Genomic DNA, 13032 nt, shown 5'->3' with positions numbered 1-13032 from the left:
TCATTTGGGACATTTTTTTTTAAAATTTATTTATTTTTGGCTGCATTGGGTCTTCGTTGCTGCACGCAGGCTTTCTCTAGTTGTGGCAAGTGGGGGCTACTCTTCCTTGCAGCGTGTAGGCTTCTCATTGTGGTGGCTTCTCTTGTTGCAGAGCATGGTCTCTAGGCGCGGGCTTCAGTAGTTTTGGCACGTGGGCTCAGTAGTTGTGGCTCGTGGGCTCTAGAGCGTAGGCTCAGTAGTTGTGGCGCATAGGCTTAGCTGCTCCACGGCATGTGGGATCTTCCAGGACTAGGGCTTGAACCCGTGTCCCCTGCACTGGCAGGCAGATTCTTAACCACTGAGCCACCGGGGAAGCCCTGGGACACTTTTTCTGAGTAGAAGCCATCATTAACCAGGAACAATTTAGGAAACAAAACAAACACTTGCTCTGTATTTCAAAATGCCTTTTAGTGTGTTAGCACTTCCCTGGACAGCAGTGCTAGCATGAGACAAGGCCCTGCTGGTGTCACAGGGGCACCCTCTGAGGCCTTCCCGCTGATGACAGTAAGGAAGTCACAAGTCTTTCCAACCTCAAGCTGTGACATGCCCATTGTTTCCCAGAAGGTGTTCACAGCATACGAATACTTTAAAATAGTCCATGAAGGTATATGTGGTCAGATTAATGTTTGGGCGTTGCTACAGCCAATGAATTTCTTTATCATAGGACTGCTCAGAACCTTTAGTGTGTCATCTGCTTTGTGACTCTCTCCAGAGGGCAACCGAATATCTCTGCAGTGTGCCTGTGATCGCTTCCTCTTACATCAAGAGGGAGAGACTCTGGAAAAGAAAGCAGTCCAGATGTTATTAAGAGAGCAAACATTGCCCATGATCACTGTAGAGAGATAGTATTCCTGTTTCATTTTGGACATTTCATAGAGGTCAGAATTAAAACTGACCTTGAGGGCTTCCCTGGTGGCGCAGTGGTTAAGAATCCGCCTGCCAATGCAAGGGACATGGGTTCAAGCCATGGTCCTGGAAGATCCCACATGCCGTGGAGCAACTAAGCCTGTGCATCACAACTACTGAGCCTGCGCTCTAGAGCCCGTGAGCCACAACTACTGAGCCCTTATGCCACAGCTACTGAGCCTGCGTGCCTAGAACCCATGCTCCGCAACAAGAGAGGCCACTGCAATGAGAAGCCCGTGCACCGCAACGAAGAGTAACCCCACTGTCTGCAACTAGAGAAAGCCCGCATGCAGCAACAAAGATCCAACGCAGCCAAAAATAAATAAATAAATTTATTTTGAAAAAAATCCTGACCTTGAAAATATTCAGGCAGCCCACTACCTCCTGGGAAGGCTAATCTCAGTTTTGTATAGCTGTGATGTTAGGGTTTAAGACCCTTGAACGTATCTGGGTAAACAGTCAATCCTAGTTCCTTCATTTGGTCCCCAGGTGTCCTAGTCTCTGTACCCCCTCACCATCCAGTGCATTAACCTGTGAAAGTGAGTTCCCCAAAGTGAATATGATGTGCTGTCTCATTGCAGAACAGTACACCGTAGTGTGTCATGTTGCTTTTTAATGCAGCCTAAGATTTCCTTAGCTCTTCTAGCAGCTGCAGTGTGCTAGTGTTTGCACAACTAAACTTGTGGTCGTCTTTGACCCTTTATGAACCATTGTTAAGTCAGGTCTCCCTCCTGCCGATCTACTTCCAAGAGAAAAAGACAGTTATGGGAACTCCCTGGCAGTCCAGTGGTTAGGACTCAGCACTTTCACTCCCTGCGTTCAATCCCTGGTCAGGGAACTAAGATCCCAAAAGCCACGGCACAGCCAAAAGAACGAAAGAAAGAAAAAGACAGTTATGAGGCCTCATGATTATGGGAAGTGCTGCTGGGCACATAGTAAGAACTTAACAAGTGAGAGGTCATTCTTCCTGTGACCATCTAGTTTGGCCGACAACTTGTCTTATTCATCCCTGAATCCCCCCAGTACCTAGCATAAGGCCTGATGCATGTGGCACTTGTTAAATATTGGTGGAATTAATGAAAGAAAAGATGGGTTGTATCTAGCTGCATATCATCTTGTTACCTGACCTAGCTTGTGTAGATAATCGTGCATTTTGCTTCTGTCACTTAGAAAGCTAGCTTCCTGACCCAGCTTCACCATTCTTAGATGTGACAACAACGTGTTCTGATGTCCTATCTAAGGCCAGCCCTGTCCTCATTCACAAACCTGAGTCTCAGTATTTTTTTTCTGTTCTCGCTGGTTTTCTTCTACTCCTTCAAAGTCTTTTTCTGTCATGCTTTCTTTCTCGACTTTCTCTCCCATTCTAAGAACGTGCATCCCTTCTATTAAACCAGGGGGTAGAGAGGCATTCTCCTACCCTTTTGTCATCTCTACTAGCAAAGCATTTTTAGAACATAAAATGAGGCAGAAAAAAAAAAATCCACACGTCCTCCGCAGGTCACCAAAGCCGTTCCTTGGCTGTCCTTGTTTTGTCTTGTTGTTGTTGCTTTGGGAGGGGGTGTTTTTTGTTGAGTCATGTTTTGTCTTCCACCTTGGAGATTTTTATTTAATTACTCTGAGGTGAGCGCAGTCATCAGTGGCTTTTTTATTATTTTGAAACAATCACAAACTTATGGAAGGGCTGCAAGTACAGTATAAAGAACTTTTCTTAATGTATCCTTTGAGATCTGATACCCCATCACCCCTGAAGCTTTAGTGTGTATTTCCTACAAACAAAGATTTCCTACATAATCAGAATGTAACCATCCCAGTCAGGAAATGGTCACTTAATGCCTTATTACTGTCTAATTCTCAGACAGTATTCAGGTTTTACCATTTGTCCCAATAATATCCTTTTTAGCAAAAGGATCCACTTCAGACTCACATGTTGCATTTACAGTAGTTTTAATGTCTCATCAGTCTCCTTGAGTCTGTTGCATCCTGTCAGGTGGCACATATTGCCATTTTGTTCCACTACTGTCCACACTTTGGTCACTGGATGAAAATGGTGTCTGCCAGCCTTCTTGACTCTAAAGTTACTCCTTTCCTCTTTGAAATTAATAACTATTTTCTAGGGAGGTACTTTGAAGTTCTGTGAATATCTCATTTCTCCTCAAATTTTCCATGTATTCATGTATTTATGTATATCTCTATAGACTCATGGTCCTGTTTTATGCAATGGTTATAATCCATTGCTATCGTTATTTATTTTGTTGCTCACATCATCACGTATTTGCCAGTGGAAGCCTGTTCAGGCTGGCTTCTGTGTCCTTTTGACTCATCCCCATCATTTTTTTTAAAATTTATTATTTATTTATTGTTGGCTGCGTTGGGTCTTCGTTGCCACATGCGGGCTTTCTCAGTTGCGGCGAGCGGGGGCTACTCTTCGTTGCAGTGCGCGGGCTTCTCATGGCACTTCCTTCTCGTTGCAGAGCTCGGGCTCTAGCCATGCGGGCTTCAGTAGTTGTGGCACATGGGCTCAGTAGTTGTGGTGGAAGGGCTTAGTTGCTCTGCGGCATGTGGGATCTTCCAGGACCACGACTCGAACCCACGTTCCCTGCATTGGCAGGCAGGTTCTTTTTTTTTTTTTTTTTAATAAATTTATTTACTTATTTATTTTTGGCTGTGTTGGGTCTTCGTTGCTGCCTGTGGGCTTTTCTCCAGCTACAGCGAGCGGGGGCTACTCTTTGTTGTGGTGTGCGGGCTTCTCATTGCAATGGCTTCTCTTGTTGCAGAACACGGGCTCTAGGTGCGCAGGCTTCAGTAGCTGTGGCACATGGGCTCAGTAGCTGTGGCTTGTGGGCTCTAGAGCGCAGGCTCGGGGCTTCCCTGGTGGCGCAGTGGTTGCGAATCCTCCTGCCGATGCAGGGGACACGGGTTCGTGCCCCGGTCCGGGAAGATCCCACATGCAGCAGAGTGGCTGAGCCTGCGCGCGTCCGGAGCCTGTGCTCCGCAATGGGAGTGGCCACAACAGTGGGAGGCCCGCGTACCGCAAAAAAAAAAAAAAAAAAAAAAAATAGAGCGCAAGCTCAGTAGTTGTGGCTCGCAGGCTTAGTTGCTCCGTGGCATGTGGAATCTTCCCGGACCAGGGCTTGAACCCGTGTCTCCTGCATTGGCAGGCGGATTCTTAACCACTGCACCACCAGGGAAGTCTCCCTATCATTTTTTGAGCACTTCCTTTTTGGCATGCGATAGTCCTCCAGGCTCACCTTGTTCTTCCCCTGCTGTAACCCTAGAATTGGCCATTTATCCAAGGAGTTCTGGTTCCTTTTAGTGGAAAGTGGTGTTTAGAAACCAAAGTCTAAGCATTAGGCATGCTCACGGTTATTGGGGTGTCACTACTCCTTGGCCCACTCAGTGGACACAGCTGGTGTGCTCATATACACACACGGACTTGTTTGCATCTCTCTCAAATGAAAACCATGTGTTCACAGTGATACTTCACAACAGGGATCGTTCTCGAGTTTTCCCTTTCCGTGACTGTAACTCCCTTTTCTGATGGTGAGAAACCTGGTTTCCACTATCCTTAATATTTTTACTTAAGCAATCAATCCCCTTGCGAGTGACCAATCTTCCTTTTTCACCACCACCCACTCCCGAGCTTAGACACCCTCCTCTCTCTGCTCAGGCTCTCACTCTCCATTGCAGGCCCCCACCGTATGGATACTTATCTTACCCCCCTTGGGCACCAGCGCCCCACCCCAGGTGACTCTAATGTGCAGCCAAGTTTGAGAGCCACTGAGAGTTCTCAGGTTGAAGTGCACCTCAGTCTTTTTTTATCAACCATCTTCCACCTCATTGCTAACTGTTACCGATTGCTAGTTATTTGCAAGCTACCGAACATTTCCTCTCATGAGGAGCAACACCCAACAATACTTTATTCTCACTGCTTGAAAGCGTTTAATCCTTCGGTAAACAGCAGACAGTTGGTGGAGCCCCCGGCTCTGCTTCCGTCTCTCAGGTTGCTTATGGTGCTTTGACAGCAGTACCCCGTTTTCCTCTGCTGAGGGCAGTGTTGGTATTAAAATACCAAGAAACACTGAGGTTTCATTGGTGTTCTATAACCTTGTCTTTTGCTGCTGTGGAGACGATAGCTATTCTCTTTATCCTGTTATTCAGCTTTCAATTCAAAAGCCAATGAGAATTTCGTTTGAGCCTCATTCAGATTCAAAAATGTCCCTAAAAGTCATCTATTCCCATCTCCACAGCAACAGCTAAACCCTGCACACACTGTATGCATGCCTTCTCAAGTGCATTGTTGTTTGTCTTTGAAAGTGTGAAGGAGGAAGTGTTTTGGAGGAACTACTTTTACCGCGTCTCCCTGATTAAGCAGTCAGCCCAGCTCACGGCTCTGGCGGCCCAGCAGCAGGCTACCGGGAAGGAGGAGAAGAGCCACGGCAGAGAGGATGAGTTGCCACTGACAGGTATATTCAGAGAAGACGTCACTCTGCGGGGAAAAAAACAAAAGAGTTACTTTTAAAATAGTCTTCATTTAGAGGTTCTCATGAGCTTGTCATCGTGTATATACCAGAAATGTCATCGTCAGGGAAAGTTCTTTTCTTTCCAGAGAAAATGCTCATTCTTCCCTTGTTGCCCTCTCTCTGACCCTGCTTACCATCTTCCTCCAGCATTCTTTTACTTTGCTGTCTTTTTCTCGTTCTTCGGGTTTTTTATTTCTTCCTTTTTATTTCCCCCTCCGTCACCAGTCGTCTTCCCATCTCTTTCCTTGCCCTTTTTTAAAAAAAATTAATTAATTTATTTTTTTGGCTGTGTTGGGTCTTCGTTGCTGTGCGAGGGCTTTCTCTAGTTGCGGCGAGCGGGGGCCGCTCTTCATCGCGGTGCGCGGGTCTCTCACTGTCGCGGCCTCTCGTTGCGGAGCGCGGGCTCCAGGCGCGCAGGCTCACTAGTTGTGGCTCACGGGCCCAGTTGATCCGCGGCACGTGGGATCCTCCCAGACCAGGGCTCGAACCCGTGTCCCCTGCATCGGCAGGCAGATTCTCAACCACTGCGCCACCAGGGAAGCCCTTCCTTGCCCTTTTTATACCTTCTGTTCTCCGCTGACTCAGTTCCCTGCTCTTCTTCATTTCTCAGTCTTCCATTCAGCCTGCTCATTTCCCCAGTACTCCAGTCTGTAAAACAGAGCTAAGATATGCAGCCTGGAGCTAGACACCAGTCAGTTACACATGTGACTCTTCCTTATTCTGACAGTTTTACCCCTGGTTTTGTGGGAAAGTGATCTATAATATCGGCAGTGATTTAATACCTATAATAACAGTTGAAATAAGATATGTATTTTGTGTCACATTTTTAACGTTTAACAAACACCTGCTGTGTATAGGTACCCGTTATAACTGGAGACTTATCCGTTCATGGAATTTTACATGATTACACAAAACAATGTGTCCTAAGGCACAGGTGGTACGGACCACTAGGAAGGTACCTGACACTGCGTTTAGGGTCAGAGGAATGTAAGGAATCTGCTCTACACAGTACCTTTTGGCATTTTGCATGTAGATGTTAATAGGAATCCCAGTTGTCTCTCATTCTTTAGTATTCCTTCTTTATTACTTTTATTGGAAAATGCCATTTTACCCAATACCGCCCATGTATCAAGATGGGCTTAAGACAGGATTCAGTAAAGGCCGTATGTGTGGCAAGGTTGAGAAGATAGAAAATGCAGCCTGTGAGGAAGAGGAGCTACTGTGCCTGAGTGTTACACTTTACTTTGTGAGAAAAGGAAAACTTGATAAATAACTTCATTCGCATTAGCCTAAAAGAAAGAGCAGAAGTATTCTTCAATGCATTTTGCTAATACTGAAGTCAAAGTTTATTTCCTGCTGGAAATCTTACATAAGGGGTATTGAACATGATAATATATATTAAAAAGATCCCCAAAAGAAAGAGGCTGAGATGGTTTCATCTGGGTAGTTCTTACTGCAGAAAAACGGAAAGCATAACATTAAAAGCTAATTTCTGTAAATTATTTAGTATGATCATGCTTGTGTATAATTTAGTTGTTATTATAATATGTATTCAGAATTGAATCAAGCAATTCTTGTCTCTTTTATTCTCACTTCTTAGAGGCAGTACGGCCCAAAACGCCACCTGTTGTAATCAAATCTCAACTTAAAACTCAAGAGGTAATACAGTTTTACATTATACCTAGTAGTTGATGTCTGGAAATGAAGGAACTCTGTGTTGACTATCTCAGATACCATTTCAAAACTACTGATGAATATGGGTCTTATCAGTTCTGAAGAATAGGGGTCCGGTACTTGAAGAGTTAAGGACCTACAGCTGAGACATGAGACGATTCCGTGGCATCAGTAGTTCAAGATGTGCGTGTCGGGGATGGGACAGAACGATTGGAGTGATCCAGACCATGAATGAGCGTAGAGATTCAGGTGGTAGCTCATGTGGTTGCGGAGCCAGTGTGCAGGTTAGGAGGTGGAAAGCAGCGACCATCCAACTTGCAGAGGAAGGGAATGAAAACGAGGCTGCGTTAAATTGTGAGATGACCATAGACACAAGCTCTAGTCTCTGTATGTCGCTTCGAAAACCATTTCCAGAGCTCATTTTTTGCATTTCAGGATGAAGAGGAGATTTCTACCAGCCCAGGTGTTTCTGAGTTTGTCAGTGACGCCTTCGATTCCTGTAACTTAGATCAGGAGGATCTGAGGAAGGAAATGGAGCAGCTGGTGCTGGACAAAAAAGAGGAGGAGACAGTCGCGCTGGAAGGTACAAAACCAACGACATCGCTGTTCTTGTCCCCAGTGCCGAAGCTGACCGTAGAAAATTGTTATTCTGGAGCAGATACACAAAACTGTGTCGTAACTTTTGCATCAAAACTGCTTCTTGGGCTTCCCTGGTGGCGCAGTGGTTGAGAATCCGCCTGCCGATGCAGGGGTCACGGGTTCGTGCCCTGGTCCGGGAAGATCCCACATGCCGCGGAGCACCTAAGCCCGTGAGCCATGGCCGCTGGGCCTGCGCGTCCGGAGCCTGTGCTCCGCAACGGGAGAGGCCACAGCAGTGAGAGGCCCGCGTACCGCAAAAAAAAAAAAAAAAAAAACAAAAACAAAAACTGCTTCTTCGTTCCCCACTAGAAGGTGGATTCTAGCATACATGACCTCATCTCCTGTTCCCCTGCCTTTCTAAGCACAGAGGCATAGAAAGGAGAAACAGACCCAGGGAGGTTAAGTGAGTCTTCCAAGGCATCTCAGCCCTGAGAACACGTGGCCAGGAGCGGGCAAGAAAGCAAGCGCACCCCTTCACGTGGAGATGCTGCCCTCCGGCCTTCTGCTTTCAAAGCTGCGTCCTGCTGGGGTTTACACTGTAGGTAGAAGAATCTTTTCCCAGCTGCTGTGTGCCACTAGCACGTCGCTTCTGGGAAGGAGTAGGCTGCCTTTAGAAAACCAAATTAGCTTAAAAACTAAGGTAATTTAGAAAAAAAAGTGCAAGTGATGGGACTGCGTTCTTTGGCACATCAGGACAAATTACTGGCTTTCTACTAGATGACAAGCAAAGGCTTGGGTTAAGCATCATTCATGAAGCCTTCAGAGACTTACATCGCGGAAGCCAGCTGTTCCCACTGTCGTGCAGAAAGCACTGGTGAGAAAGCTGACCTTCCAGAGGTGAACCGCCTGCCCACGTGCACGCTGCACACTGCAGAGGGACTCTGCAGGAGAGAACTGCTGGGGGAAGCGGCTGGTGGGGGAAAGAGAAGCGAGTGGGGAAGTGAAAATCTGGGCTCGCTCCCCCCAGACCCCTCGTACCCCATCTATTTTCTGATACGATGGCTGCTGGCCACCGCGGAAGGAAGGCGGGCATGCGCCCCCCCGTGCAGCAGGCAGTAGCTCGAGCAGACTGTGCCCTGCTTCCCTTCTTGCTGGTGACGACTAGTAGCAGAGAGCCCACGGAGCCTGGAAGGAAGCCTGGTCAGGATTCACGTGGCGTTGGCTGGCCGTTCCGGGCAAGCTATTCTTTCTTTGAATCCCTGCCTAGTTATAATTTGGACCACTTAATATTCTTTCATATATTAGTTGTCTTGGCCCCCTAGCTAAATTGTAAGTTCCTCAAGGGCAGGTACACCTTGTCTTTTTATCCCCTACAGCACCTAACGTAGAGCTTAGCACCCAGTAAGCACCTAATATTCGAGAAATCAGTGTTTTGCTACACAACGTGGTCACTGCTATAAAAAATGGAAAACCTTTGGTTTTTCTTTTCTCTATAGGTACTAAGTTTAAGGTTTATTTTTAAAAGATGAAAATGAATTTTAGCTTTTACTTTTTAAGTAGCTGGTTTGTTTTCTGGCTCTTTTATAACACTACATAGCAGATGCCTTATCCTGTACATATGTATTTGCATACACACGTATATTGAGCGTCCAAGTGGCAAGTTGCAGCTCTAAATCTCACCAGTGTGAGAGCTCAGGTAGAGCCCACACGGGGGCCAGGCTTTGGCGAGAGACTGCCTGACTTCAGGTCCTGGTGTCTTTTGCCACTTGTGGGAGACCACTAAGCACAGACTGTGGAGCCCTGCAGATATGGTTCCATCCATAGGTCTGTCACTGTCAAGCTGTGTGACCTTGGGCAAGTCACTTAACCTATAAGCCTCCATTTCCCCATCCGTCAAACGTGTATAACTGTATCTGTGGTCCACGTATTGTTCTAAGGATAAAAAGAGTGATATGTAGAGAGCACTTAGCCCTCGGCCTGGCTGAGTGAGTGCTCGAGAAATGTTGGCTGTTTTTGCTACCATCATCATCATTGGTAGTGGTAAAAATTAATTTGTGACTAAATATTAATTATCAGTTATCCATTTAAATAGAAGGAAAATCAGAGGCCTAGGTAAAGAAAAATAACGTGCAAAATTTACTGACAACATCTGATACCTTTGCTTCTACATTTAATAAGTTTATCTTTCTAATCCTATTGGTTAAAAAATCTGTTCAGTTTTTCTGAGCGTACACAGTGCTGAAGCCTGACATGGTAAATATTTCCGTGGTAGGACTTACACAGGTAATTATAGTGGACTGCATTGTTAAGACTGGCATTAAAAATTCAGAATCTTTTTTTTTTTTTTTTTTCTCATTTGTTTCTTTTAGAGGATTCTGCAGATTGGGAGAAGGAACTACAACAGGAACTTCAAGAATACGAAGTGGTGACAGAATCAGAGAAACGAGATGAAAACTGGGATAAGGAGATAGAGAAAATGCTGCAGGAAGAAAATTAGCTGAAATAAAAGAATAATCCTTAACTTTCTGCAACTGACATTAAATTCTAGATGCTGACACTCGCTGAATCAGAAGGCACAAAAGAGTATGACTTTATGAAATTCAAAATTATCCTTTTTTCAAGCTGAAACTTGCCTCTTCTACTTAAGAAAAAGTACATAGGACAGTTATTCTAATAATCAAAAAGGGATGTTTTATGTAACATTTCTTTAAATCTAGTTAGAGATGTTCTTATAGTCAGTACAGACATCTTTGTCACAGAAACACAAGTAAAATTTTAGAGTTCTGTTTTCCGTGAGGTCAAAAATACAATATATTCTTCAGTTGTGGTTTTCTAAACATTTGTACTTCTTGTTGCATTTTTGTTGATACATATGCGTTAAAGTACCTACTTAATGGATTGATAACTATCAAAATGACCAAATGGTACCAAAGAACTTAACAGGAAGCACTTTCCGAACTATTTTCTTGCAAGTATTTTCAAAAATTCCATCTGGAAGCCAAAAGATAGAATAATTATGTTGATTATAACGTTATGAACATCACTCAGTTTGACATTGAGAAATACTGTTTCTCAAAATAATATATTTGTTTTTCTTTGGGGCCTTTTTTTTTTTTAACTATGCCACATTTAATAATGCTTTCCTAAATTTCACATCGTGGTTTTTGTAGAAAGCAGGGTCTTTCATCCTTTTAGTGCTGATGACTCTCAGAGGCTGTTCACCTTAAAGTCTCATGTTGTTTAAATCGTCACCACATGTAAATGTTTTCGCTTTTTTTGTCTTAATTAAACTGTCAGTCTTTATAAGATTGTGTTCTCTGAATACAACTTTTGGAACTTCGTTGATCAATCCTGCCTGCATTCTGCTGTAGCGGCACGACCGTTCATAGAACGTGGTTACTTGAAAAGGACAGATGGCTGAACATCAGAACACTCCACGGCGTTTGTTTCCCGAACCTTTCGGATTTTTCAGAGCCTTTATTTCATAAAGGGGAGTAGAATTAAGACAGTTCTTATAGGGAACATGTACTTATTTATATTCTTGATCCCATAAAAATTAGTCTGTGGTCCTCTGGCAAAGATACAGTCAACAAGAGAATTGGGTGCTTAGGTTTGTAGTTTGGGATATGCTCCTGTGAAGAAGCCAGGCTTCCTCAGCTAGGATCACTTGTGTTGTATTCGATGAAACCACTGACCCTATTATCAAGAGATTTCCACCTGTGGTGCCGCAGTTGCTGATTACTGAGTTAGAGCTCAGAGGTGGTGTCTGGCAACTTCTGAAAGAATCCTATTGAAGGGAAAAGTCTGATAGAGTTTGCTGGAGGGAAAGAAATATGTTAAATGTTTTTAAGTAGTTAAAAATCCTAGATGTAAGCAGATCAGAATATGACAGTACTTGGCTCTTAGTGTACGTACTAAAATTCTTAACGATAAGTGTTGAATAAATATAAAAAAAGGAAAGGTTTCAGAGAATGTTAAAAAATAAAATAAAGACCTAAAATGAAAATAGAAGTATGTTAAGTTGTTGCTATCAGTTTTACATGATACTTATTGCCTAATTGTGTGTTGCCCTGTGAAAATAATAGGATAAAGTAGGATTTTATACACAGCATAAAAATACATTTGGGCTATAGTTTTATGGATCCATCAGTGGTGAAATGTTCTGCTTTTGTAAATTATACAGGTAACTGAAGTGTTATTCTTTTTTTTTTTTTCCTTTTCATTTTTTGGCCGTGCCTTGGGGTTTGCAGGATCTCAGTTCCCTGACCAGGGACTGAACCCAGGGCCACAGCAGTGAAAGCCTGGAATACTAACCACTAGGCCATCAGGGAACTCTGTGAAGTGTTATTCTTTTAAGGGGCAAAATAATTTGTAACCTTGTTTGGTGGGAAATTTCTCAGTATTTATTACTTGCTTAGGGGTCATGCAACAAGATATACTGTGCATAGAAAACACAAGCTTCATGAAACGTTAAAATATGAAGATAGTCCATCACACTGGAAATTGTACCTCACTGCTCAGAGTGGAGCTCGGGAACCCTCATCCTCTGCCTGCCCTGGGAGCTTCATAAAGGGGAAAAGAATTAAGGGCTTAGGCATGCAGGGTCTCAGGCCTCGCCCCAGACCTGCTGGCCCAGACTGTGCAGTACCAAGATTCCCTGGGGTTAGAATGGACTCCACGGCTTGAGAGGCGCTGCACCAATGCACTAATGCACTCAGGAGAGCAGAATTTCCTGGGGCTTTTTACTTTTTGCTCTTCCATTAGCGTCCTCAGGTGACACTGCCTTCCTAGTTGGCGTTACAGGTGCCTCTGCTGTTCCAGTTGTCACCCCCTGCCCACTCCCCTTTCCACATGGCCAAATTAAGAGGAACCAAGTTCCCAGGGGGACAGTGAATAAGCCTGCTAAATCAGATATTTCTAATAGCTCATTTCAAAGTGTGTGCTCTACCAAGCGCAGAGGTGACGCTTTCTGAGAACTGTGTTATGTGTTCACAAGCCTGCAGCATCTAAGGGCTGATGTGCCTGCCCCGAAGGCTGTAAAAGGATGGATGGATGGTGTGTTTATGCACATGAAATCAAATAACAGAAATCGTTTAAAAGGTTAATAGAGCATCGAACCAAACTAAGTCTTTAAAGCATATTTTAGGTGCATTGAGTCAACACTGTACAAGAAATAACAATATCCATTTATTTGCGATTACAGCAGTTGATAGCAAGCAAGTAAAATCCTCAGCTGACCTTGCCAGTCTCCTGCAGCAGACTCGGTCACAATGGCAGAGTCTCCTATACTTAGAAGTGGTAACTTACACAAAAT

At 44.3% G+C, this 13032-nt stretch overlaps 1 protein-coding gene across 2 annotated transcripts in view; it reads left to right on the top strand.

Moving 5' to 3' along the window:
* Positions 1-11024, top strand: part of SYAP1 (synapse associated protein 1) — a 32348-nt gene extending 21324 nt beyond the window's left edge. For both annotated transcript variants that reach the window (XM_059050868.2, XM_059050869.2), the window contains 4 exons: positions 5260-5408; positions 7066-7124; positions 7575-7722; positions 10088-11024. In XM_059050868.2, coding sequence (XP_058906851.1) covers positions 5260-5408; positions 7066-7124; positions 7575-7722; positions 10088-10215 — 484 coding nt within the window. In that variant the 3' untranslated portion in view covers positions 10216-11024. The remainder of the gene's footprint in view (positions 1-5259; positions 5409-7065; positions 7125-7574; positions 7723-10087) is intronic.
* The last annotated feature ends 2008 nt before the right edge of the window (positions 11025-13032 follow it).

The sequence above is a fragment of the Kogia breviceps genome, chromosome X (genome assembly GCF_026419965.1).
Source record: "Kogia breviceps isolate mKogBre1 chromosome X, mKogBre1 haplotype 1, whole genome shotgun sequence".
Taxonomy (NCBI): Eukaryota; Metazoa; Chordata; class Mammalia; order Artiodactyla; family Physeteridae; genus Kogia; species Kogia breviceps.
Note: the sequence above shows the minus strand (reverse complement) of the source record. Positions and strands in the feature narration are given on the sequence as shown.